General features: G+C 37.8%; 1 protein-coding gene across 2 annotated transcripts in view; it reads left to right on the top strand.

The window, feature by feature from the left end:
* STK3 (serine/threonine kinase 3) overlaps nt 1–27,058 on the top strand; it is a 351,314-nt gene that overhangs the window by 25,117 nt on the left and 299,139 nt on the right. For both annotated transcript variants that reach the window (XM_012455810.3, XM_064384446.1), the window contains exons 2-3: nt 19,049–19,129; nt 26,113–26,241. In XM_012455810.3, coding sequence (XP_012311233.1) covers nt 19,049–19,129; nt 26,113–26,241 — 210 coding nt within the window. The remainder of the gene's footprint in view (nt 1–19,048; nt 19,130–26,112; nt 26,242–27,058) is intronic.

The raw sequence follows: 27,058 nt of genomic DNA, 5'->3' as shown, positions 1-27,058 counted from the left end.
CACACAATCAACCAACCAACCAATCAATCAATCAATAGAACACTAAATAAATAAACAAACAAAAAATATTAGGGCCTTAATCCCATTTCCGAGATGAGGAGCCCTCATGATCTAATAATTACCTCTTAAAGGACGGACTTTTTTTTTAAAGGGTCTTGCTCTGTTGCCTAGGTTGGAGTGTGGTGGTGTGATCATAGCTCACTATAACTTCAACTTCTGAAAGTACCCCACCTTTTAATACATGGCATTGACTATTTAGATTCAGCACCTGAATTCTGGAGGGGACATATCCAAAACATAGCAATAGGAAAACCAGATTGCGTTTGCTACTTGCTTATTTTATTTTAATTTTTTAACTTTAAAAAAATTTTTTTACGCATGAGCGTCACAAGGAGATACTTGCTTATTTTTAAAAGATAATTCTAGAATATGTCTGCCTAAGCACATAACAAATCCTTCCTCTCAAGTTCCAGGAGAGGTACTTTGTGGGTAACTTTTTCTCCACAAAGTTCCCAAGCAACTAGAAGAGTGTATGCTCTAAAGGCACTCAGTCAAGAGTAACATTTTTGGGGGGCCTTTGATTAAAAACATTACCTTTATGATGAGATTCTGAGGTGTTAAGATTCACAATATGTTAAAGACAGATGAAACTATGTACGTTATGTTGTGTTTGCCAAGTCAGGAAAATAGAAAATTGTGTTTTATGTGTATTTTATATTGACTTTTAATTATGAGATTTTTTTTAACTGTAAGGATTTTAAAAGTAGATAATATAAAAATTATTTAAAATTAATTGATAACTGAAAAGATCAGTTTTCATTTAAAACACCAGAAAGAGAGGAAATAAAGACAGAATGACATAAAACATGAATTGTTTACCAGAATAAATCATGTGTTTTTACTTGACAAATGCTTCACAGATGGTCTTTTTGCCTAAGTTAAATTAGTAACATTCCAATTGTTCCACATATTGAGAAAATGAGATGTGTGGATTCATACAAAATTCTCATGTTTACTGGATTCATTTGGGGATCTTTGACTTATTTATTTAAAGTGAGCCAGATTATGAGCTACTTTGAAGCAAACTTTTAACTCCTGGAGAATCATGTAGCCATTAGATTCCTTTTTTGGTTTAATGTCAATGAGATTTGTTAATAGTGCTGCTTCTATCACTGTATCATGTGGATGGGTTTATCTTGAGCTACTTGTGCTCGCTCAGCAAGGTGAAGTATCTTTGATTTCTAAGGCACAATTGTCAATGTTTTAAAAAGATGGCTTCACTTTCTGTAGGAATATGCTCTTTAATGGTTTGCAAAATCTTTCTACTTTGTTCCTATTCCCTACTCATTAGTTCCCCTCCCTTTTTTAAAATTTCTTTCTCTGCTTGGTGTATTTCATCAACTATTCTTTTGCTGATATCTTTAACTCCCTTATATCATTGTTGTTCTGTGGCATCTGCCTGGAAAATGCTAACTCTGGACAAATACTACTGTTAAGAGTTCTGAGCAGCATTGAAGAAAATACACAAACTCTAAGATTGCCAGCTTGTCAATTTCTGTTAGAAAAACCGGCTGAAGTTTTAAAAGATAGGATCATTAATATTTTTACATAATAAAGTTCATATTCTCTAAGTGTGCAGTTTGATGAGTTTTGACAAAATGTATATAATCCTGTAACTGCCACCCAAAATCAAGATTTAGAACATTTCTACCACCTCGAAAAGTTGTGTTGTGTTCTTTTGCAGTCAGTTATCTCACTTTCTCTCAATTTTGGTGTGTACCTTTCCAAATGATGCATAATGACATACCAGAAAGGCTTCTGGGATTTGATTCTGATTGCCTTGATCTAAGCTCAAGTTGGGGAGGATTGAGTTTAAAAATATTGTCTTCCAATCCTTGCACATGATATACTTGTCCTGAGGGAGAGAAGGAAGGAAAAGCCGTCTGCTGATGGGGGAAGGATAGGAATATTTTTCATTCTGTCCCCAGGCAAAAGATCACTGTTTCTGATGGGCAAGTAGAAGTAAAAGCTGTCTGCCCTTCAGTAGGGCCAGGAAACCACCCCTTTGCAGCAACTGCTGATATAGAAGCTGCAGTAAGTTATCAGGAGATCTAGCTAAGATAATTGATGAGTGTAGCTGCTGTAAACAACAGATTTTCAATGTAGATGAAACAGCTTTCTAGTGGAAGATGATGCTACCTAGGACTGTCATAGCTAGAGAAAAGATGTCAATGACTGGCTTCACAGCTTCAAAGTACAGACTTTCTTGTTTGGGACTAATGAGGATGGTGACTTTAAGTTGAAGCCATTGCTCATTATCAGTTCAGAAATCCTAGGGCTCTTAAGAAAGATGCCAAATCTACTTTGTGCTCTAGTGGAATAACAAAGCCTGGATGACAGCACATCTGTTTATAGCATGTTTTACTGAATACCCACTGTTGAGACCTAATGCTCAGAAAAAAGATTTCTTTGAAAATATTACTGCTGGCCAGGTGCGGTGGTGCATGCCTGTAATCCCAGCACTTTGGGAGGCTGAGGCAAGTGAATCACTTGAGCTCAGGAATTCACGACCAGCCTGGGCAATGTGGTGAAACCCTGTCTCTACAAAATAATACAAAAATTAACCATGCATGGTGGTACATGCCTGTAGTCCTAGCTACTTGGGAGGCTGAGGTGGGAGGATAGCTTGAGCCCAGGAGATTGAGGCTACAGTGAGCCAAGATCATGCCACTGCACTCCAGCCTGGGTGACAGAGTGAGCCTCTGTCTCAAAAGAAAAGAAAAAAAAAGAAAATATTACTGCTCATTGACAGCAGTACACCTGGGTGCACCCAAGAGCTCGGATGGAGATGTACGAGGAGATTAATAATGTTTTCATGCCTGCTAACACAACGTCCATTCTGCAACCCCTGAATCAAGGAGTAATTTCAACTTTTCAGTCTTCTTCTTTATGAAATCCATTTTGTAAGCCTATAACTACCAAAGATAATGATTCTTCTGATGGTTCTGAGCAAAGTAAATTGGAAACTTTTTGGAAGGGATTTGCCATTCTTGATGTCATTAAGAACATTTATGACTCATGAGAGGAGGTCAAAATATCAACATTGATAGGAGTTTGGGTGAAGTTGATTTCAGTTCTCATGAATGGCTTAGATTCAGTGGAGAAAGTAACTCCAGATGTGGTGAAAATACCAAGAGAATTAGAAGTAGAGCCTGAGGATGTGACAGTTTGATCTCATGATCAAACTTGAATGGATGAGGAGTTGCTTCTTATGAATGAACGAAGAAAGTAGTTTCTTGACATGGAATCTACTTCTGATAAAGATACTGTGGACATTGTTGAAATGACAAGAAAGGATTTATTTTATTTTTATTTACTTTTATTTATTTACTTTTATTTTATTTTTGGGATGGAGTCTCGCTCTGTTACCTAGGCTGGAGTGCAGTGGTGTGATCTCGGCTCACTGCAACCTCCACCTCCCGAGTGCAAGTGATTCTTGTGGCTCAGCTTCCCGAGTAGCTCAGATTATAGGTGCCCACCACCACACCTGGCTAATTTTTATACTTTTAGTAGAGATGGGATTTCACTGTGTTGGCCAGGCTGGTGTCAAACTCCCGACCTCAAGTGATTTGCCTGCCTTGGCCTCCCAAAAGTGCTGGAATTACAGGTGTGAGCCACTGCACCCGTCCTTATTTTTGTTTTTAAATAATTTCAACTTTTATTTTAGATTCAGTAGGTACATGTGTAGGTTTGTTACCTATATTGTATAATGCTGAGGTTTGGGGTATGGTTGATCCTGTGACTCAGGTACTGAGCATAGCACCCAATAGTTTTTCAGTCCTCTCCCTTGCCCCACACTTTTCTAGTAGTCTCCAGTTGTTATCTTTATGTCCACAAGCACCATTGTTTAGCTCCCACTTATAAGTGAGAACATAGGATATTTAGTTTTCTGTTCTTGCATTCATTCACTTAGGATAATGGCCTCCAGATACATCCATGTTGCTTCACAGGACTTGAGTTCATCCTTTTCTATGGCTATGTGGTGTTCCATTGTGTATATTTACCACATTTTCTTTATCCAGTCCATTGTTGATGGGCACCTAAGTTGATTCCATGTCTTTGCTATTGTGTATAGTGCTATGATGAACATATAAGTGCATGTGTCTTTTTGGTAGAATTATTTATTTTCTTTTGGATATATACCCAGTAGTGGGATTGCTGGGTTGGATGGTAGTTCTGTTTTTAGTTCTTTGAGAAATCTCAACTACTTTCCACATGGCTGAACTAATTTACATTCCCATGAACAGTGTGTAAGCATTCTCTTTTCTCTGCAGCTTTGTCCCAGTGTCTGTTGTTTTTTTGACACTTTTTTTTTTTTTTTTTTGAGACAGGGTCTCATTTTCATCGCCCAGGCTGGAGTGCAGTAGCACGATCACAGCTCACTGCATCCTTGACTTCTGGGCTCAGGTGGTTCTCCTGCCTCAGCTTCCGGAGCAGCTGGAACTATAGGCACACACCACCACACCCGGCTAATTTTTTGTATTTTTAGTAGAGATGGGGTTTCACCATGTTGCCCAGGCTGGTCTCAAACTTCTGGGCTCAAGTGAGTCACCTGTCTTGGCTTCCCAAAGTGCTGGGGTTACAGGTGTGAACCACTATGCCTGGCCTGACTTTTTGATAATTGTAATTCTGACTGGTACAAATGGTATATTGTTGTGGTTTTGATTTGCATTTCTCTGATGATTAGTGATGTTGAGCATTTTTCATATGTTTGGCCACTTGTATGTCTTCTTTTGATAAAAGTTTGTTCATACCTTTTGCCTGTTTTTTAAATGGGGTTATTTGGTTTTTACTTTTTGAATTAAGTTTCTTATAGATTCTAGATATTAGACCTTTGTCAGCTGCATAGTTTGCAAATATTTTCTCTTATTCTGTAGGTTGTTTACTCTGTTGATAGTTTCTTTTGCTATGCAAAAGCAGCTCTTTAATTTAATTAGGTCCCACTTGTCAGTTTTTTGGTTGCAGTTGCTTTTGAGGAGTTAGTAATAAATTCTTTCCCAAGGCTGATGTCCAGAATGGTGTTTCCTGTGTTTTCATCTGGGATTCCTACAGTTTGAGATCTTCTGTTCAAATCTTTAATCCATCTTGAGTTAATTTTGAAAGGTAGGGGTCCAGTTTCATTCTTTTGCATATGGCTAGCCAGCTACTCTAGCACCGTTTATTGAATTAAGGAGTCCTTTCCCTATTGCTTTTGTCAATTTTGTTGAAGATCAGGTGGCTGTAGGTGTGCAGCTTTATTTCTGGATTCTCTATTCAGTTCCATTGGTCTATGTGTCTGTTTTGGTACCAGTACTATGATTTTTTGGTTACAGTAGCCTTATAGTATAGTTTGAAGTTGGGTAATATGCTATCTCTGACTTTGTTCCTTTGACTTAGGATTGCCTTGGCTATTCAGGCCCTTTTTTGTTTCCATATAAATTTTAGAATAGTTTTTTCTACTTTTGTCAAAAATGATGTTGGTAGGAATAGTGTTGAATCTGTAGATTGCTTTTGGCAGTACGGCCATTTTAATGATGTTGATTTTTCCACTTCATTAATGTGAAATGTTTTTCTGTATGTTTGGGTCGTCTCTGATTTCTTTCAGCAGTGTTTTGTGGTTCTGCTTGTAGAGATCCTTCACCTCCTTGGTTAGATGTATTCCTAGGTATTTTATTTCATTTTTTTGTGGGCATTGTAAATGGGATTATGTTTTTGACTTGGCTGTCAGCTGGAACGTTATTGGTGTATAGAAATGCTACCGATTTTTGTCCGTTGATTTTGTATCCTGAAACTTTACTGAAATAGTTTATCAGTTCAGAAGCCTTTGGTGGCATCTTTAAGGTTTTCTAGGTATAGAACTATATTGTCCCTGAAGAGATATTGTTTGCTTTCTCCTTTTTCTATTTGAATGCCTTTTATTTCTTTCTGTTGCCTTATTGTTCTGAGTAGGACTTTTAGTATTGTGTTGAATAGGAGTGCTAAGAATTGGCATCCTTTTCTTATTCCAGTTCTCAAGGGGAATGCTTCCATGTTTTGCCCATTTAGTATGATGTTGGCTGTGGGGTTGTCATAGATGGCTCTTATTGTTTTGAGGTATGTTCCTTTGATGTGTAGTTTGTTCAGAGTTTTTATCATGAAGGGATGCTGGATTTTATTGAAGGCTTTCTCCATGTCTATTCAGATGATCATATGATTTTTATTTTACATTCTGTTTATGTGGTGACTCACATTTATTGATTTGTGTATGTTGAACCGACCTCGCATCCCAGGAGTGAAACTTACTTGACCATGGTGAATTAAGTTTTTGATGTGCTGCTGGATTTGGTTTACTAGTATTTTATTGAGGATTTTTGTGTCCATGTTCATCAGGGATATTGGTTGTATAGTTTTCTTTTTTCTTTGTGTCTTTGCCAGGTTTTGGTATCAGGGTGATGCATCCTTAGAATGAATTGCAGGGAGTTCCTCCTCAATTTCTGGAAGAGTTTCAGAAGGATTGATACCAGCCTTTCTTTGTACATCTGATAGAATTCAGCTGTAATCTATGTGGTCCAGGGATTTTTTTGGTTGACAGGTTTTTTTATTATTGATTCAGTTTCAAAATTCAACATTGATGTTTGTTCAGGGTTTCTATTTCTTCCTGATTGAATCTTGGGAGATTGTAGGTTTCCAGGAATTTATCCATTTACTCTAGGTTTTCTAGTTTGTGTAAATAGGAGTGTTCATAATTGTCCCTAAGGAACTTTTGTATTTCTGTGCTATTGGTTGCTTGTCACCTTTGTCATTTCTGATTGTGCTTATTTGGATCTTTTCTCTCTTTTTTCTTTTGTTAATCTAGGTTGCAGTCTGTCAGTCTTGTTTTTCCTCTTAGAAAACCAACTTTTTTTCATTGATCCTTTGTATGGTTTTTTTGGTCTTAATTTGATTTAGTTCTTCTTTGTTTTTATTTCTTTTCTTCTGCTATCTTTGTAGTTAGTTTGTTCTTTGTTTCTAGTTCCTCTAGATGTAGTGATAGATTGATTTGAGATCTTTCTGATTTTTTGAGGTAGGTGTTTAGTGCTGTAAACTTGCCTGTTTATACTTATTTGCTGCTTCCCAGAGATTTTGTTACTCTGTTTTCATTTATTTCAAAGAATTTTTTGATTTCTGCCTTAATTTCATTGTTTACCCAAAAGTCATTCGTGAGTAAGTTGTTTAATTTCCATGTAATTGTGTGGTTTTGAGAGATCTTCATGGTATTGATTTTTATTTTTATTCCACTGTGGTCTGAGAGTGTGGTTGGTATGATTTTGATTTTTTTGAATTCATTGAGATATGTTGTGTAGCTGAGCATATGGTTGATCTTGTAGTATCTTCCATGTGTAGATGAGAAGAGTATATGTTCAGTGGTTGATGGATGGAGTGGTCTGCAGATGTCTATTAGGTCCAATTCATCATGTGCCGAATTTAAGTCCAGAATTTCTATGTGAGTTTTCTGCCTCAATGATCAGGCTAATGCTGTCAATGGGCTGTTGAAGTCTCCCACTATTAGGTATAGTTGTTTAAATCTTTTTCTAGGTCTAGAAGTGTTTGTTTGTTTGTTTGTTTTGATACAAGGTCTCACTCCGATTGCCCAAACTGGAGTGTAGTGGTGCAATTTTGGCTCTGACCTCCCTCCTGGGTTCAGGGGATTCTCCCACCTCAGCTTCCTGAGTAGCTAGGACTATAGGCTTGTGCCACCACACCTGGGTAATTTTTTGTATTTTTAGTAGACCTGGGGTTTCTCCATGTTGCCCAGGCTGATCTCGAACTCTGGACTCAAGCAGTTGGCTTGCCTCAGCCTCCTGCAGGGTCTTATTTTTATTTAAAAAAATTTTTTTATTTCCATAGTTTATTGGGAAACAGGTGGTGTTTGGTTACATAAATAAGTTCTTCAGTGGTGATTTGTGAGATTTTGATGCACCCATTACCCAAGCAGTATACACTGTACCCAATTTGTGGTCTTTTATCCCTTACGCCCTTCCCACCCTTTCCCCCTGAGTCCCCAAAGTCCATTGTGGCATTCTTGTGCCTTTACATCCTCATAGCTTAGCTGCCACATATCAGTGAGAACATGTTTGTTTTTCTATTTCTGAGTTATTTCACATACAATAATAGTCTCCAGTTTCCTCCAGGTTGCTGCAAATGCCATTAATTAATTCCTTTTTATGGCTTAATATTTCATCATGTGTATATATATACATACATACATGTATATAGTAAACACATATACAGTTTCTTTATCCAGTTGTTGATTGATGGGCATTTGGGTTGGTTCCACATTTTCGCAATTGCAAAGTGTGCTACTACAAACGTGTGTGCAAGTATCTTTTTCATATAATGACTTCTTTTTCTTCTGAGTAGATACCCAGGAGTGAGATTGCTGGATCAAATAGTAGCTCTACTTTTAATTCTTTTAAGGAATCTCCACACTGTTTTCCATAGTGGTTGTACTAGTTATATTCCCACCAGCAGTGTAGAAGTGTTCCCTCCTCATCCATGCTAACATCTGTTATTTTTTGATTTTTTGATTATGGCCATTCTGCAGAAGTAAGGTGGTATTGCGTTTCGGTTTTGATTTGCATTTCTTGATCATTAGTGATGTTGAGCATTTTTTCATGTTTGTTGACCATTTGTATATATTGTTTTGAGAATTGTCTATTCATATCCTTAGCCCATTTTTTGATGGGATTGTTTTTGTTTCTTGCTAATTTGTTTGTGTTGTTTGTAGATTCTGAATATTAGTTCTTTGTCAGATGTATAGATTGTGAAGATTTTCTCCCACTCTGGGTTTTCTGTTTACTCTGCTAATTATTCCTTTTGTCTTACAAAAGCTCTTTAATTAAGTCCCAGCTATTTATTTTTGTTTTTACTGCATTTGTTTTTGGGCTCTTAGTCATGAAATCCTTGCCTAAGCCAATGTGTATAAGGATTTTTCTAATGTTATCTTCCAGAATTTTTTAGTTCCAGGTCTTAGATTGCTAATAATTTATAGGTTTGGTTGCTTTACATAATCCTGTATTTCTTAAATACTTTGTTTAATTTTAAAAGTTCTTTTTCTTCTATTTTTATGTGATTGGGTTAGTTCAAAAGATCAGTCCTCATCTCCTTCTTCCTTTTTTCCTTTTGTTCGTCTGTTTTGCAGTGATGTGATCACGGCTCATTGCAGCCTTGAATTTCCAGTCTCATGTGATCGATCCTTTCACTCCAGCCTCCCAAGTAGCTAGAACTACAGGTGCAAGCCGCCGCGCTCAGCTAATTTTTAGATTTCTTTGTAAAGACACAGTCTCTGTATGTTTCCCAAGATGGTCTCAAGCTCCTTGGCTCAGTCTTCCTGCCTTAGCCTCCTAAAGCATTAGGATTATAGACATGAGTCACCATGCCTGGCCTGAAATTCTTTCTTTTGCTTGGTCCAGTCTGTTGATAAAGCTTTCAGTTATATTTTGACATTCCTTAAGTGACCCTTTCTTAATTCTAGAAGCTCTGCTTGATTTCTTTTAAAGATGTTTACCTCTTATTTTATTTCCTGGATTTCCTTTGAAGTTTCTTAGTATTGATTTCCAATCTTGTCTTGGATCTCTTTGAGCTTCCTTGCAACCCATGCTTTGAATTCTTTATCTGTCATTTCTGAGTTTCCTTTTTGGTTGGGAACCAAACCAAACCAGAGCTAGTGTGATCCTTTTGTGGTGGCACCAAATTCAGATTTTTCATGGTACCAGAATTCTTGCACTGATATCTTCCCATTTGGAGACACTGGCACTGCTAATTTGTGTGATTATTTTCATAACAGTAGGATTTTTTCTGTTTTTCCTTATAATGTTGTGTTTTCTTCTTTTCTTTTCCCCTTCTCCTTAGGGGGTGTGAATGGAAAGAATGCTGTGTAGAGTCTTTTGGCTTTGTTTTTATAGTCCTATGCACTTCAGTCGGCAGGTTTTACATTGGGCTGTGTAGTTTGGCCTATAAGCCAGTAGAAGGCACTTAGGGGTAAGAGCCAGATGTTGCCAATGTGACTGGGTATATATTTGATCCTTGTTTACTGGGAGCAGCTTTCTGTTCCCTCAGGCAGTGGGCTGATTTGTGGAGTGTACAGTGGTCTGAGGGGGCAGAGGGCAAGATGTGCAGGGCTGGACTGGGCAGGTTCACCTCCAGGTCCTCCAGTGGCAAGCACAAGTATCAGTGCATAGGGAGAATCCAGTGGGTAGTCACCAAGCACCCAGAGATGTGCCTGGGTATGGAGCTGAGAGACCTCCTTGACTCTAAGTTCTCTGCACAGGGGTGGGAAGCAACTTAAACTCCTAATCCAGAAGAGTAGATGCTTTTGATGACTGGACATCTGCCTGGGCATGAAGCAGAGAGGGTCCCCCTTGTACCCCACCACTGTCTGCAGAGGAGGGTTGGGGTGATGTAGGCTGCTGAACTGGGCAAGCAGGTGCTCTGAATGTGTGGAGATCTACCTGGGCATGAAGCAGGGAGGGCCTCCCTGTAGCTGGATCTCTTCATAGGAAGAGTGGCATGGCCCAAGATGCCAATTTGGGCAAATAGGTACTTTGAATATCTGGAGATCTTCTTGGGCAATGGAGTGGAAGGGCCCTGCTGTACCATAATCTATGTACAGAAGGATAGAGCAGTTCAGGCTGTTGATCCAGGTGAAGGGGTGCCCTGAATGTCTGGAGATCTGAATGTGAAGCAGAGAGGGCCTCCCTACAGTAGGATCTCTGCACAGGAAGTGTGAGGCAGGTCAGGCTGCTGATGCTCTGAATGCCTGGAGATTTGCCTGGGCATGGAGCAGACACGGCCCCCCCTGCATAGAATCTCTGTGTAGGAAAAATGGGCAACTCAATCTGCTAGTCCATGTGAACAGGTGCATTAGATACCTGGATATCTGTCTCCATGTGGAGTGGAGAGGGCCCTAATGTACCACAACCTATGCACAGGAAGGGTAAGGCAGCTCAGATTACAGATGCAGGTGAGGGGGTGCTCTGAATACCTCTAGATCTGCCTGCATGTGGAGCAGAGAGGCTTCTGCTGTGCCATGATCTATATCCATGAAGGGTGAGGTGGTTAAGCCTGCTTCTCCAGGCAAACAGGTGCTCCAAATGCCTGGATTTTTGCCAGGAAGTAGAGCAGAGAGGGCCCTGCTGCACTATATTCTCAGGGGAACAGGCTGTGGCAACCAGCCATGACAATGCAGACCAGTTCCAGGTTGCCAAGCTTGTTCTGGCTCCAAGTCTGGTTGTCCAGGAGAAACTACAGCTGTAGCAGCTCTCCTCTCCTCCTAGACCTGCAGTGGAGGAGAGCACAATCCCAGCACCTTCTGCTGAGGCACTAACTACAGTCTGGCTGTGGAGACCCCTGTCCTGCTCCAGAGCCAGATACCTATGTGGCCGTGCTGCTGGGTTTCCAAAGAATGGTTGACTTGTATGCACCCACCTTTAAAATGGTGTCCTGCTCTCTTTCCTGGGTCTGGGAAAATGCCTGTAGCTTTTCCCAGTGTCTGTCTCTCACAGCATCTCCAAACCAGCCTGTCCCCAAGTTAGATCCAGGGCTTGGAAGAAACAAAATGCTGTTTATTGACCCAGGTTGCTCAGATCCCCAGTGGAAAAGTGAGTCACAGAGGGAGGCTTTCTGACTGTCTTGTATACATGGGCTTCCCTCACTTTTATCAACTGGATGCCATCATAGCGGCTGTTTGTGTTTGTGTGTCTTCCTTGGATCTAGGGTGTCTGTAATGATTCTAGTGGATTCCTGTGTTTTCCGTCTTGAATTAAAGCTCTCAGAGTTGTCCTTTGTGTGCACTATCTTGTTATTTCCAACTGAATGAGGCCCACTAAAAGCCTCTAATCTGCCATCTTGAAAATAAAAAAGGATTTAGGATATTCCATTATCTTAACTGAGAAAGTAGTGGCAGAGTTTGAGAGGACTGACTCCAATTTTAAAAGTTCTGCTGTGGGTAAGATACATCAAACAGCACCCCATGCTATAGAGGAATCTTTTGGGAAGGAGGAATTAGTTGATGTGGCAAACTTCATTATTATTTTAAGAAATTTCCAGAGCTATTCCAACCTTTTGCTACCACCACCCTGATCAGGCAGCAGCTATTAATATAGAGGCAAGACTCTCCACCAACAAAAAGATTTTGACTCATTGTAGGCTCAGATGATCATTAGCATTTTTAGCAATAAAATGTTTAAAATCTTTATTTTTAATTTTTATGGGTATATAGTAGGTGTATATATTGGGTGCATGAGATATTTTGATACAGGCATATAATACATAATAATCGTCAGGGTATAGTGGATATCCTTCACCTCAGACATTATTTTTAAATTAAGATATGTTCATTGTTTTTTCAGACATAATGCAACTGTGCACTTAATAGACTACAGTATAATGTAAACATTTATATGCCTTGGGAGAACAAACTTTTTGTTATTTGCTTTTTTGTGATATTTGCTTTATTGTTGTGGTCTGTAACTGAACATGCAATATCTCTGAGATATGCCTATATGTCTTTCCTGTGACTACTTTTAGTATTCTTTCTCACAGATGTTCAGCAATTTGATCATAATATATCTTGGCATTTTCTCTCTCTCTCTCTCTCTCTCTCTCTCTCTCTCTCTCTCTCTCTCTCTGTCTGTTTATCTTTTCAAATTTGTTCAGTTTGATGCATCTGTGTGGGTTTATGGTTTACATAAAATTTGGAAAATGTTTCTCCTTATTTCCCTCCTTCCTTTCCTTACTTTACTTTCCATCTGATTTCTTTTTCCTATGGGACTCAGGCTTTTTGTTTCTTCCTTTATTTAAATAACATTTTTTCCTTTTCAAATGATTCATCTTTTGTGTTGCCAACTGTCTAATCTGCTTTTAATCTTATTAAACAAAAATCTTATTTCAGATATTTTATTTTATTTTTTAGCAGATAAAGACTTGTTTTATTTTAATGATTGATCTGTGTAATCACCAAGACGACTATGTACAGAAAAGAAAAGGTGAGCTCGTCTCTTCCTCCTTGGACAAAGTCTTGATGCTCTTTTCTTCTTGGCCTGGAGGTGCTCTTCATGGTGATTGCATGCTTCCTTGATCTTAGACCAGCAGCCTTCTGCCTGGTCAGCCAGGAGCATCTTGTGGGCCTCGTGTGCCTTCAGCAGGTAGATGTGTTCCATGAGAATCTGCCTGTTTTTGAATACACTCCCCTTCACCTTCAGGTACAGGCTGTGATACATGCGGTGATAAGTCTTTTTATATTCACAATATCTTTGAGCAGCTGGCACAGAATTCCTATTCTTCTCATCCAGCTTACCTTCTCTGGCATTTGAGCATTGGCTGTACCCTTTTTGCTTACCTATGTACATGTACCTGCCCTTCTGTCAGGCCAAGGTGTTTTTCTGGCAGTGAGCCCAGGAATGGACAGTCACAGGCTTATGGATAATCAGCCCATCTTTGATCAGCTTCTAGATCTGTTGACAGGAGTTGGCATGGCTGATTTCATTGGTTTCATTGGTTTCATTGGTGTCCAGCCAGACCTTTTTGCTACAGCAGAGGACACTAGAGGCAAGCCTCTTCTGAAGCCTTGAGCCTTGAAGGCTTCTGTTGCAGCAATGAAAGCAAGTATTTTCTTTTTTATCTCTTAAATTTCCATTTATCTTTCCCCCATCTTCCATTTTCTTTAATATCTGTGAGTATGTGAAAGTATATTCATAAGAGCTTTTTTATAGGCTATTTATCAATTTCACCACCTCGGTTGTTTCTGGGTCTGTTTTATTGACTAATTTTTCTCTTTATGAGTTATAGTTCCTGATTACTCATATGTCTAATAATTATTGATGGATTTTTTTTGACATTGTTAATTTTACATTCGTGAGTATTGAATTTTGTCTAAGAAGCTATGAACTCATTCTGGTAGGCAGTTAAGTAAGTTGTCTTGTGGTTTGGCTATGATTTTGAGGCTAGTTTTTAATCTTCTCTAGGGAGAATCTGAAATATCCTTTATCTTTTGGTAATATAATCTCCTTTCTAATATAAGACTGTTCTGGGTTCTTTTCTGAATGACCTTTATATTTAGTGTGTTCTTTCAATTCTGGGCATTGGGAAAGATTCCCTGCATTGTGATACCTCTGGGAATTTTGCTTTTTATTGCTCCCTGGTCATTTTTTTTCCCCTTCAGGAAACTTTTTGCTGGGTTTTCAAGAATGTTTTGTAAGCGTTCACAGGTTGGCATTTCATGGAACCCTCTAGATAGATTGCTGAACCTTTTCTCTGCATAGATCCCTTCTCTAGGTACTCTGTAATGTGATTTCCATTTACCTTGATTCTTCACCAAACTCTAATCTCTTTTTCTTCAACTCAGCAAAATTGCTTGGTTCTTTGTGAGTTCTTCTTTTCTTGTGCTATAGTCTGACATAGTCTCTAGATCTAAAGTCTGGGTGATGGCAGGGCCTATCTTGTTTCTTCTCCTTCTCTCAGGGACCTCAGTATATCCAGTTCTGGAATGCCTGATAGCCACCGTCTGAAAATAGTTTCTTATATTTTGTTGAGTTGTGTAGCTATTTATAGCTGACAGATAATTCTGCACCCTGTTACCCCTGGTGGCTAAAAGCGGAAGTTCTGCAATGTATACTTGAAATTGCTTGAACTTTTGGTATCTTTTGATGTAGCCAAATAGTACCTTCTTGTGCTTCATGACCTCATTTCTTAAATTTTCTTGATGGTTTTGTCTCTTCTGAAGGTTGTAAGCTATGTGCTGATGACACCAAAAATTATATTTGTAGTTCAGATCTCTTCTGAGTTTTGTAAATCCAGTTGCTTACCGGAAATCTACTTTTAGATGACTAAAATTGAGCCCATCTTGTTCCCCTTCAGACTGCTTTTTCCTGTGTTTCCTATCTTAGTAAATGGCATTACCATCCACTCATTTGCAAAAACAAAATATTGACTTTTTTTTTGTATCACGAACAATCAAATAGACTGCAGAATTAAAAACTTATAAGTGAAGTCAAAATACAAATGAAAATGTTTATAATCTTATAAAAAGGGCTAGTTTATTTTGTATACAGATAAGAAAAAGACCGAAAACCCAGTGGAAAAATGAGCAAAGAACAAGGAGGTGATTTAGTTTCTTTTTTTATTTTTTTATTTTTTTATTTTTTTTTTGAGACGGAGTTTCACTCTTGTTACCCAGGCTGGAGTGCAATGGCGCGATCTTCACCGCAACCTCCGCCTCCTGGGTTCAGGCAATTCTCCTGCCTCAGCCTCCTGAGTAGCTGGGATTACAGGCACGCGCCACCATGCCCAGCTAATTTTTTGTATTTTTAATAGAGATGGGGTTTCACCATGTTGGCCAGGATGGTCTCGATCCCTTGACCTCGTGATCCACCCGCCTCGGCCTCCCAAAGTGCTGGGATTACAGGCGTGAGCCACCACGCCCGGCTAGTTTCTTAATCATATGAAAAGATGCTCAACTTCTCTCATAGTAATACAAGTTAAGTCTAAACTGAGCTAGTAAGTTTTCATCACAGATTGGCTAAAATCCAAATAATTTGATTAAATACCCTATTGGTAGAACTGTGGGAAAGAAGGGCTCTAATACATTACTTGTTGGAGAATAAATTGGTACAAACTCTATGGAGGACAACTTGCTGAAATCAGAATATGTGTATATATATTTATATAACATACAATTATAGTAGGTAAAATATACCATAATGTAACTAACAATTTTAATAATTACCTTATAGTTATTACAATAGTGATCTTATGTTAGTTATACTACATTATTAAAATTATATTAATTTTTACATGATTATATATATACTTATTTGTCAGTATATCTATTTTTATATTTATGTGTGTATGAATGTATCTGTATTCTCTTGATGTCAGTTTCATTTCTGGGAATTCTACATATATATTAGCACATGTATTAATTGACTTATATATAAGGTTACTTATTGCAACCTTGTTTATTGTGTCAAAAGAGAATGTGGATGTCCATAAGCAAAGGACTGAGCAAGTAAGATATGCTGTATTTCTGCAACTGAACAGGATTTAGCTGTAAAAAAGAATGATGATGCTTTGTACAGGTTGAGAATCCCTTATCTGAAATGCTTGGGACCAGAAGTGTTTCAGATTTCTGATCCTTTTTGTATTTTGGAATATTTGCATATACATAATGAGATACCTAATATCTTGGGTCTGGTACCCAAGGCCAAACATGAAATTTGTTTTGTATATACCTTACACACATAGCCTCTAGGTAATGTTATAGAGTATTTTAAGTAATTTTCTGTATGAAACAAAGTTTGCGTACATTCAAACATCAGAAAGGTGTCACTATCTCAGCCACCCATGTGGACAGTCTGTGGGTTGTTTGGAATCACCATCGTTTCTGTCTCTGAATACATGCTACTGATTAGCAATCATTTTCTTACACTTATTCATGTATAAGTACTTAACTGTAAAAAATATGGCATAACATTAATGCAGTGGAAAAAAATATGTTCAGGGTAATTAAGCGGCACAGTAGCATTATCAGAATACCTGTATCAGCTTTTAAACAACAGCAGCAACAAACAATGGCAAGCTTTTAGTTTTCACCTGTGATGTTGATTTTTGATTGAAAGGAACCATTTCTTCTATTTCTTTTTTCTTTTTTTGAGATCGGGTCTAACTCTGCCACCCAGGCTGGAGTGTGGTGGCATGATTTCGGCTCACTACAACCTCCACCTCCTGGGTTCAAGTGATTCTCCTGCCTCAGCCTCCCGAGTAGCTGGGACTATAGGCGCCCGCCACCACACTCAGCTAATTTTTGTATTTTTACTAGAGACAGGGTTTCACCATCTTGGCCAGGCTGGTCTCGAACTCCTGAGCTCAAGTGATCTGCCTACCTCCACCTCCCAAAGTGCTGGAAATACAGGTGTGAGCCACCACGCCCAGCCCATTTCTGCTATTTTACCATTGGTCAATGAATGAACAACTGGAGACTCATTATCAATGTTAAAAACTTATTTGACATCCATTTCTTCCAACTTACTGACAGACTCTGAAGGTATGTTTTTTTTTGTATGGGTAAGGAAGTCAAACATTTTTTTTTTTTATCTGACATACAGAAACCTTCAAAGTCATTGCCTTGTTCATCATCATTACTGAACATAGTTGCAAGCTAGAGGTTGTGCCAGGTATGCACAACTATGTGTTTAGATACTGTGTTCCAGTCATTGACAATAGCATATACAGCATTCTAAATGCTAAACTGCTTTTGGGAAAACCTTCCATGCTCATACCTCTGTTCACTGCTGCAAGCAGGCTGTTCAAGAATATGTTTTTATATTTACTCTTTATTGTTCTGAGGATACCCTGGTCACATGGTTGAAATAATGAAGTCACATTTGGGGGAAAGTACATGGAATAGACATTATTTTTAATGAGATTTTTCAGCTAGAGGATGAGCAGAACACTTGTTAAGGAATAACAGAATCTTTTAGTCATCATCCAGTCTAGGTTCCCTGCAGCAAACCCAAGCCACTGGTACAAAATATTTGTGAAACCAATCAGAAAAGATGTCCCTGATGACCCATGCCTTTTTGTTAGTATAATAATGAACCCAGTCTTTCCCACAGAGCAGCTTTACATGTAGTTTGCCTTCTGCATTAGCACCTCCCAGCACAATTACTCTGTCCATGGCATTCTCATCCTGTAGGGGCTGTAGTCAGCATCTTTCTGGGGCACTAACACCACAACTGTGATGTTTCATCAGCAGTATAGACGTGTTCTGGTGTCAGGTTTTTGTTGGTGATGGCCTTGGCAAACTTATCAATGAATTTCTCTGCTTCTTCATGATCAGCAGTTGCTTTATCACCACAAATCTTTAAGAATTTAATGTTGTGTCTTAAATTTCTGCAATCAGTCTGTTGAATATTCACATTCCCTTCAATTTTCAGTTCATCATGATATATCTTTGCTTGTTCCACACTCATCATGCCATTAAGTAGTATGTTTTCTGTATGATGCTGACAGATTTACTCTTTCTGTACACATTTGAGTCTTCATTTTGGTTTTCTGCAGTTTAAAAAAAAATTTTCATTAACTTCTGTTCATTGACATTTCTGCATAGAACTTGAACAGTTTATCCTGTTTCTTCAGGTTGTTTATGGTGGTCATTCCAACACCATGGTCTTTTATAAGACATTTCACCCACACTGCTGTCCAGTTTCTCCAGCAGCTTGACTTTTTGTGCTGGAGATAAGCATAAATGCTTCCTCTTTTTCTGTCACTTACTCAGATTTTCAACATTGTCTTTATGCCACAAAACAGAGAATAAGCAAAAAAACCTATAGCGAGTAATGCACAGTCTTGGCTCTGTGTGGGACATCGTGAGGAACCTGCTGTTGGTGTATCTGGCCTGTACTTGTGCCATTTTATTACTTCTGTGGATGTGTTTGGGTGGGAGACTCTGTGCATGCATAGAAAAGATATGTCAGAGCTGAAGGGGCCTGGGGAGGATCTTTTTTCCTTAAATTGTGTTATGTGATTACAGTTTGACTGTGACTCATTATATGAGGTCAGGTGTGGAATTTTCCATTGTAGGTATCATGTTGGTGCTCAAAAAGTTTCAGGTCTTGAAGCATTTTGAATTTCAGATTTTCGGATTAGGGATGATTAACTTGTATGTAAAGATCTCTAACATAGTTTTGTCAAGTGAAAACAGTAGACAACATAACAATATTTATAAAGAAGGGTGTGTATAAAATTCTTCTCATATATTCAAAGGAGAGGAATTAAGATTACATGTTCATATTTGTGTAAAGGTTTCACGAGAAACTAATAAAAGTGATTATTTTTGGAGGTATTGCTGGCACATGAGGAACAGGGCTTGAAAGGAGAATGTTTACTGTATATGTTTTGATATCATTTGAATCTTCTGAATATATTAAAATAAAATTAAAAATTTTGTAATAGGTCTTAAAGAAAATATTTTCTGTCTTCTTTTTTAAATCAGTAAACTAAAAAAGCTGAGTGAAGACAGTTTGACTAAGCAGCCTGAAGAAGTTTTTGATGTATTAGAGAAGCTTGGAGAAGGGTAAGTATAAAAAATACGAAAGCATGTAAATATTTTTAGAACAATTTAAAAAATATGGTATTAATCTTTCAACTAGAGTATATTTGTATGAATTGAATAGTATTTAATAGTAATTAAATCTGGCAGGTGATATTGAATTTTAAAGACTAATTTGTGCTAAATCTGGTAATAGTGTTTTTTTAGAGACGTAGGCCGTATGTGTAAAGGAAAAGCAAGAAATGTGCTGTGAAATGAATTTCAAGAGGCTTGTTAGTTCATCCCTTATGGCATTCTCATTAATAGGCTTTAAAGTTTTGACTTTGTTAGGCAAGTGACCATAAGGCCATCCTTTTAGACCCTGGGGCTCATTTATTTTGGAAAAGGTAACTATTTGATATGACAAGAATAGTGAGGAAAACAGTATGCATAGGCAGAAGAATAGTTGACATGGTTTCAAAATAATAGTAGAGAAACATGTCTCGGTTTGAGTGGAGAGAAAGATAGGGAACATTTAATGGAATGGCAAAATATAGGAGAATTTCCAAAATAATAAAAGTTACAAAACAGAATTAAAAGTAGCTTAGATCAGCAAGAACAAGGAAAAGAAAATAGAGAAAATAAAAAGGTAAAATAATAAGCTAAACATATGATGGAAGGAATAGACTCAAGTGTATTTTTCAGTAAATGTTAAATCTCCCATTAAAAGACAAACTGTTAGAGTAAATGAACATGCAAAACCTAGCTATATCCTGTTTATAGGAGGTGCATGTAAAACAAATAATGGAAATATAATGCTATTTATTATTGACAGAGATGGGATCTTGCTGTGTTACCCAGGCTGGTCTCCAACTCCTAGCCTCAAGTGATCCTCCTTCCTCTGCCTCCCAAATTGTTAGAATTGTAGCTGTGGGCCACTGTGCATGACCTGTAAGCATATTTCTTATAAAAAATATTATGTAAGAGATAAACATATAAATAAAAACAAAAAGAAAGTAATATTAGCAATATTTATATTAAATACATTAAAGTTTAAAAGATTTCAACTAAATAGATATATTAGGTAGCGATATCAAAGACAATTTATAACAAAACATGTCAGACAATATAGGAGCTAAATTTATGACAGATTACCTATTAGTGATGTCAGGGGAATCTAATAAAAGTATAATTGTATGAGAGATTTCAATGTATCTCTTTTAGAATTGGACAGATATAATAGAGAAAAGAGAAAGGACATAGAGGGATTCAATGTTATGGTGAATAAACTTGATTTTATAGAAACTTAAATATATATAAAGTAAAAATATATTAAATACCTATATGTCTGTATAACTATGCATATATATGGTCTTGCAGACCTTTTTTGGTGGATGTTCATGGACCATTGTTAAAAGTTACAAATTCTAAAAAATAGAGATTTTTACGTGTCACGTTTTCTGATTGTATTAAGCTGTTCTTGTGCTGTTATTAAAAAAATACCTGAGGCTGGTAATTTATAAAGAAAAATTTAATTGGCTTATGGTTCTGCAGACACTACAAAAAGCACGGTGCCAGCATCTGCTTCTGGAAGGGCTTCAGGAAGGTTATAGTCATGGAAGAAGGCAAAGAGGGAACGGATGTCTCACATGGTGAGAGCAAGAGCAAGAACAAGATAGGGCAGGGGAGTTGGCACACACTTTTATTTTTGTTATTTTTAATGATTTTATTTTATTTTATTTTATTTTTTGAGATGGAGTTTTGTTCTTGTTGCCTAGGCTGGAATGCAATGGTGTGATCCCAGTTCACAGCAACCTCTGCCTCCTGGGTTCAAGTGATTCTTCTGCCTCACCTCTTGAATAGCTGGGATTACAGGCGCCTGCTGCCACGCCCAGCTAATTTTCATATTTTTAGTAGAGACGAGGTTCCACAATGTTGGCCAGGCTGGTCTTGATCTCCTCACCTCAGGTGATCTGCCCACCTTGGCCTCCCAAAGTGTTGGGATTGCAGGCATGAGCCACTGCACCTGGCCTGCCACACAGTTTTAAACAATCACATCTTGTGAGAACTGACTATCAATGACAGCACCAAGCCATGAGGGAACTACCCCTATGACGCAGACATCTCCTAACAGGTTCCACCTCCAACATTGGGGATTACATTTCAACATGAGGTTTGGAGAGGACAAATATGCAAACCGTATCACTGGTTATACTCACTAAATTAGAAATAAGTAATTATAATATAACAAAATCCACACCAACTAGAAATTAGGAAACATAATCTAAGGTAATCCAATGATTGAAGAGGATATTATAAATTATCTACAAAACAAGAAAAAGGAGAACACATTGTGCCAATAACTATGGAATACAGCAGAACTAATTAAGAGAAAAGTTTTAAATTCTTTCATTACTAAAGAAGAAATGCAAAAAATAAACTTAGTGCTTATTTAAATAAGTTAGAAAAATTATAAAACATACCAAAAGAAACTGAAGATTGAATTAAAGAAAAAACTGAAATTAATGAGATAGAAAAAATTAGAAATGATAAATATGGGCCGGCACAGTGGCTTATGCTTGTAATCCCAGCACTTTGGGAGGCTGGGGTGGGTGGACCACCTAAGGTCAGGAGTTTGAAACCAGCCTGATCAATATAGTGAAACCCGGTCTCTGCTAAAAATACAAAATTAGCTGGGCTTTGTGGCATGTGCCTGTGATCCCAGCTACTCAGAAGACTGAGACAGGAGAATTGCTTGAATCCAGGAGGTGGAGGTTCAGTGAGCTGAGATCATGCCATTGCACTCCAGCCTAGGTGACAGAGCAACACTCCATCTCAAAGAAAAAAAAAAAAGAAATGATATATATGCTTTTGAACAGATCAATAAAATAGTTAAAGCTCTTAAAGAAAATATTGACTAAAGAAAATAGAGCAAAAATATAGAAGATTTGGAATAAAAAGGAAGATTTGCCAGTGATAGAGAAATGATTAAATATCTGTTAATTATAAAGGTACCAACTCATAGCATATTATTTACAATAGCCAAAATGTGGAAACAACTCAAATGTCCATCTACTATCCCAGATGAATAAACAAAATGTGCTATGTCTGTACAGTGACCTTTTAGCTATAAAAAGGAGTGAAGTATTGATACATGTTACAGTGTAGTTGGACCTACAAAATATTATGCTAAGTGAAGGAAGCCAGATACAAAAGGTCACATATTGTATGATTTCATTTATATGAAGTATCTAGAATGGATAAATCTATAGAGACAAAGCAGGTTCTATATGTTTTGGAACTAAATACAGATAATTGTTACACAGCATTGTGAACGCACTAAATGCCACTGGTATGCTTTAAAATGTTTAAAATAGTAAATTTTATGTTGTGTATATTTTACCTCCTCCCCTCCAGAAGGGTGCCCAGTATGTTTTATACAGTGTTTAAATGACACTTATAGTTTTTTTTTTAAATGAAGATAGTATGGCTTTAATATCAAGACCTACATGTGTAATAAAATAAAACTGTAATTCAGCCTTTCTTTGTTACTCATTACGGTAACTGTTCCCACCTTGTGAGACAAGGTGGGACTCACCTGAGGGTGAATAGATGTTGCCACTTCTCTTGTCTTGGGATCCCATTATCTATTAAACTTAAGGAGCCAGTTTCACTGTTGGCAAATTTGTCATCTTTCTCCTGCATTAATAGAGCTTTCATCAATGCTGATATCCCCTGGACCCTTTTTGTAAACACAGGGAGTGTGTAAGCATGGCACATATAATATATATCCTTTCTAGTATCCCATTTCCTTGAGCCTTTGATCTCCTTCCTTCAGTGTATACTGAGGCTCACTTAGCATTTCACTTACTGTGGGCCACTTTTGAGTCCAGGTTTCAGTTAATGGGTGAGCAACTGTTAGGGACACCCCCAATTGTTTGAGCTAACACATTGAGTCTGGAATTTCTAGTTTTGCATCCATATCAATAAATTCTTTCTCTCTGGAAATCTTAGCATTTGTTCTCACATGTATTCTTTACGGTTCTGATAAAAATTGGCAAAATCTTACAACTTTTTTAGTGTGAATGGTAGCTGCTGGGGTTAAATTTTATACTTGTCTCCCTGGTGTCTATGGGAGTTGAGTATAACTTTGGGTCTGGAAGCAATGAGAAGTGGTGGTGGAGTGGTTTGGAGGTCCAGTCCATTCTCCTGAAAAGTGACTGCCTCAGAAGGTAGATAGAGTCTTCAGACATTGTAAGGTTAATTTTCTCAGACAGGAGGGCAGAGTTGCTTTTGATAGCAAGGGAGGCTTGATAGGATTTGGGGGTTCAAGGTACTCAGATTAATGAGACTCTGTCTAAATGTCCTAATACCAGTTCTCTAGGTACCTGTCTTCACTGTTATATGCCTCAATTTTAACATAATAGACCTGGTGGTGATGTGAATTCAACTTGCAATGTAATTCAGCTTCCAGTAAGACTCTAGCTAGAGTTTGTTTTACAGAAATCTCAACTCTGTTTCTGTAAAAAATTAAGAAATTCAGAAGTTTTCTGATTCTCTCAGTCTTGGGCAGGACATTTAAACCTTTAGCTTGTTATGTTTGTTCTGTAACTTTTCAAGTGCAGAGGCAGCAGCCCATTCTATAGTCCTTGTACTTTATTTTCACCAAGCATTGTATTGATACTGCTACTTGGTCTTTCAAAGCTTGGATTAGTCTCCAGGCAACTAAGGGTGATAATTTAAATAACTGTTTTGCCACTAAATGCCAGAGACCGACAGTATTCTATTTGTTACTTGTATTGAAGTCATTACTGTCTGCACATCTGTATTAGTCTGTTTTCATGCTGCTGATAAATACATACCTGAGACTGGGCAATTTACAAAAGAAAGAGGTTTAATCAACTTACCGTTCCACATGGCTAGGGTGGCCTCATAAACATGGCAGAAGGCAAAGAAGAGCAGGTCACATCTTACATGGATGGCAGCAGGCAAAGCGAGAGCTTGTGCCGAGAAACTCCCATTTTTACAACCATCAGATCTTGTGAGACCCATTCACTATCATGAGAACAGCATGAGACTCAGTCATTTTCACTGAGTTCTCACCACAACACATGGGAATTATGGTAGCTACAAGGTGAGATTTGGGTGGGGACACAGAGCCAGACCATATCAACATCTAAGAAAGAATGAATTCAAGATTCCCATCTTTAAGATTCTTTCCCTTGGAACCACTTCTACCAAAAATTGTATTGCTATCAGGATATAGTCAGGAAAAGAGAAGCTACTCATAGCTACTCTATCTAATATAAAGAGTTTAGTAATAAAGTTAGGAGCTCAAATGAATTGTGGAGGGGCCAGGGATGCAAAGCTCATGAAAACTGTTGCTAAAGGTTGAAGGTCGAAGTCAGCATTGAAGATCTCAGCCTGAAGCACTGAAGTGGGTGTTTCTCAAAAGCTCTCTGGAAATCTGCTGGAATCCTGCAGTCTTGAGAAACTCCCACCAAGTACGTCAGTCTGTAACAGTGGTGGCTGTCGGAAGCGCAGCAGGAAGCCTCTGTGCACTTTGTATCTGTCAGTGCGTCTGCTACAACTATATCTGGAGAAAAATAGTTTCTCCTTAACTTTTTGTATTCACATATGCATGTTCTTCTCACTGGCATATTTTTATGAGGAACCATTGAGGGAAGCAGATTCTGGGGAATGGGGATTGCAGCTTCTCTTTCGTAGTGCTGAGGAGTCCTTAGAAAGGAGTGATGGTGTTGCCTACTAGACATGAGATGATCTAGCACTGAATTCTATGTTAGCTTTTGAAGGAAATGCACATGCACACATATGGCTTTTAAGGAGAGATACACACACATACACTCCCTAGCTCCCAGCCCAATTTGACTTTGGGTACCAAACCAAATTAAGTTACTTCAGAGAGCCCAAAGAAACAAAGGAGAGGATAAAATATAGTTTATTGAAGTAGCTACTTTATCACTTATTTGTCTCTTTTTCACTTATTTTAAAAGATTATAAATTTGAAAGGGATCTGCATAGATTCCTAATATTAGGAAACATTCCATGTCTTCCATTGGCTTGCTCTTCTTTCTCTTCTGTAGAAAAATATGGTGAGAAAAACATGATTTTTCAGGTCAGGATGTGTTTGAATTCTGGCCCTTCTGGTCTATTTCTCATCTTTTAATGACAATAATAGTGTTTTTCCTTATGATTGTGAGGGTTAAATTTCATAATGCAACTAGCATAGGACCTGGTTTATAGTAAGAACTCAGTACATAGTAGTGTTTAAGCTCATTTCAAAGTTCATACTAAGATATAAATGGCTTCTTCCTTCTTTGTTTTTGCTTTTAAAAACACATGAATATTCAGGTGGCTAAGTTTCAGGAGACAGGTTTTGGGCAAGTGACTATCAGACCCTGTTCCTCATTTTATTTACCTGTGAGTGTGTAGTTTTTCCCTTGAAGAAAAGGTAGTGAAAAGAACATTTTTTTTAAAGAGACCTTGGATCTGTAAATCAGGTACAAGCAGATGGCTGCAAATTGCTTGCTTCTCTAACTTTGATGTTAATGTGGTCCCCAGCTGGAGGTTTTAACTGTTAAGTACTCTGAACAGAGGTATGATTTTTTGATATTCTGGGGGTCATTTTGCTTGAGATCAGCCTTTTCTCCTAATTTGAGGCTTTGGCTATTTTTAATGGACATTTCATTCTTTTAATTTCCATTTATGTCTTCTTAATGCTGCATTTGTTTGAGTTGACAAAACGTTAGTTTATTTATTTCATTCATAAGAAAAATAGCCACTCATTATATATTAACTTGATGATTTTTAAGTCTGTAGTTGAAGCAATAAAGCCAAGATATAATTCATTAACTTTTAAAATTGTTACTTGTTTCCTTTGATTTTTAAAAATCATTTAAATAGTGTTTTAAACTAGAAAAGACTATCCACAGAAAACTCATAGTAGACTTGTAATCTTATAGTTATGATATTTGATAGGAAAAAGATAATGTTTTGTTTTCTTTTAGGTCTTATGGAAGTGTATTTAAAGCAATACACAAGGAATCTGGTCAAGTTGTCGCAATTAAACAAGTACCTGTTGAATCAGATCTTCAGGAAATAATCAAAGAAATTTCCATAATGCAGCAATGTGACAGGTATGAAGAGATTTTATTTCTTTGTTTACCCTTGTTTTGATAAGTTTTGCTAATAACATATAACAAAATTTATTCTTTGATCATCTGTTTAGTTTTCATTTCTTTTCTTTTCTTTTTTTTTTTTTGAGATGAAATTTTGCTCTTGTTGCCCAGGCTGGAGGGCAGTGGCGCGATGGAGGGCAGTGGCGCAATCTTGGTTTACCGCAACCTCCGCCTCCCAGGTTCAAGCAATTCTCCTGCCTCAGCCTCTTGAGTAGCTGGAATTACAAACATATGCCACCACACCTGCCTAATTTTGTATTTTTAATAGAGGTGGGGTTTCTCCATGTTGGTGAGGCTGGTCTCCAACTCCTGACCTCAGGTGATCTGCCTGCCTCAGCCTCCCAAAGTGCAGGGATTATAGATATGAGCCACCAAGCCAGGCTTAGTTTTCATTTCTGACTTCCCATTGGAAGTGAGATTAATCTTTTAAGGAAGGTGAGGATGGCTTTGTCAAGTGTCTTTAGGAGTTACAGCTCTTTGCAGCTTTTCTGCTTAAAATCAGAAATGAGGCTGGATGTGGTGGCTCATGCCTGTAATCTCAACCCTTAGGGAGGCCAGAGCATTGAGGGTAAAGGAGCCCAGGAGTTCAAGGCCAACCTGGGCAACATAGTGAGATCCTTTCTTTACTGAAAAAGAAAAAATTAGGGAAGTGTGGTAGCTTGGACTTGTAGTCCTAGCTACGTAGGAACCTGAGGTGGGGTGATTGAGGCCAGGAGTTCAAGGCTATGTTTCCACCACTGCACTACAGCCTGGGCATTTTTAGGACAAATTTATG

This window comes from Aotus nancymaae, unplaced genomic scaffold, assembly GCF_030222135.1.
Source record: "Aotus nancymaae isolate 86718 unplaced genomic scaffold, 86718_ANA_hifiasm-v0.15.2.pri h1tg000036l, whole genome shotgun sequence".
NCBI lineage: Eukaryota > Metazoa > Chordata > Mammalia > Primates > Aotidae > Aotus > Aotus nancymaae.
Note: the sequence above shows the minus strand (reverse complement) of the source record. Positions and strands in the feature narration are given on the sequence as shown.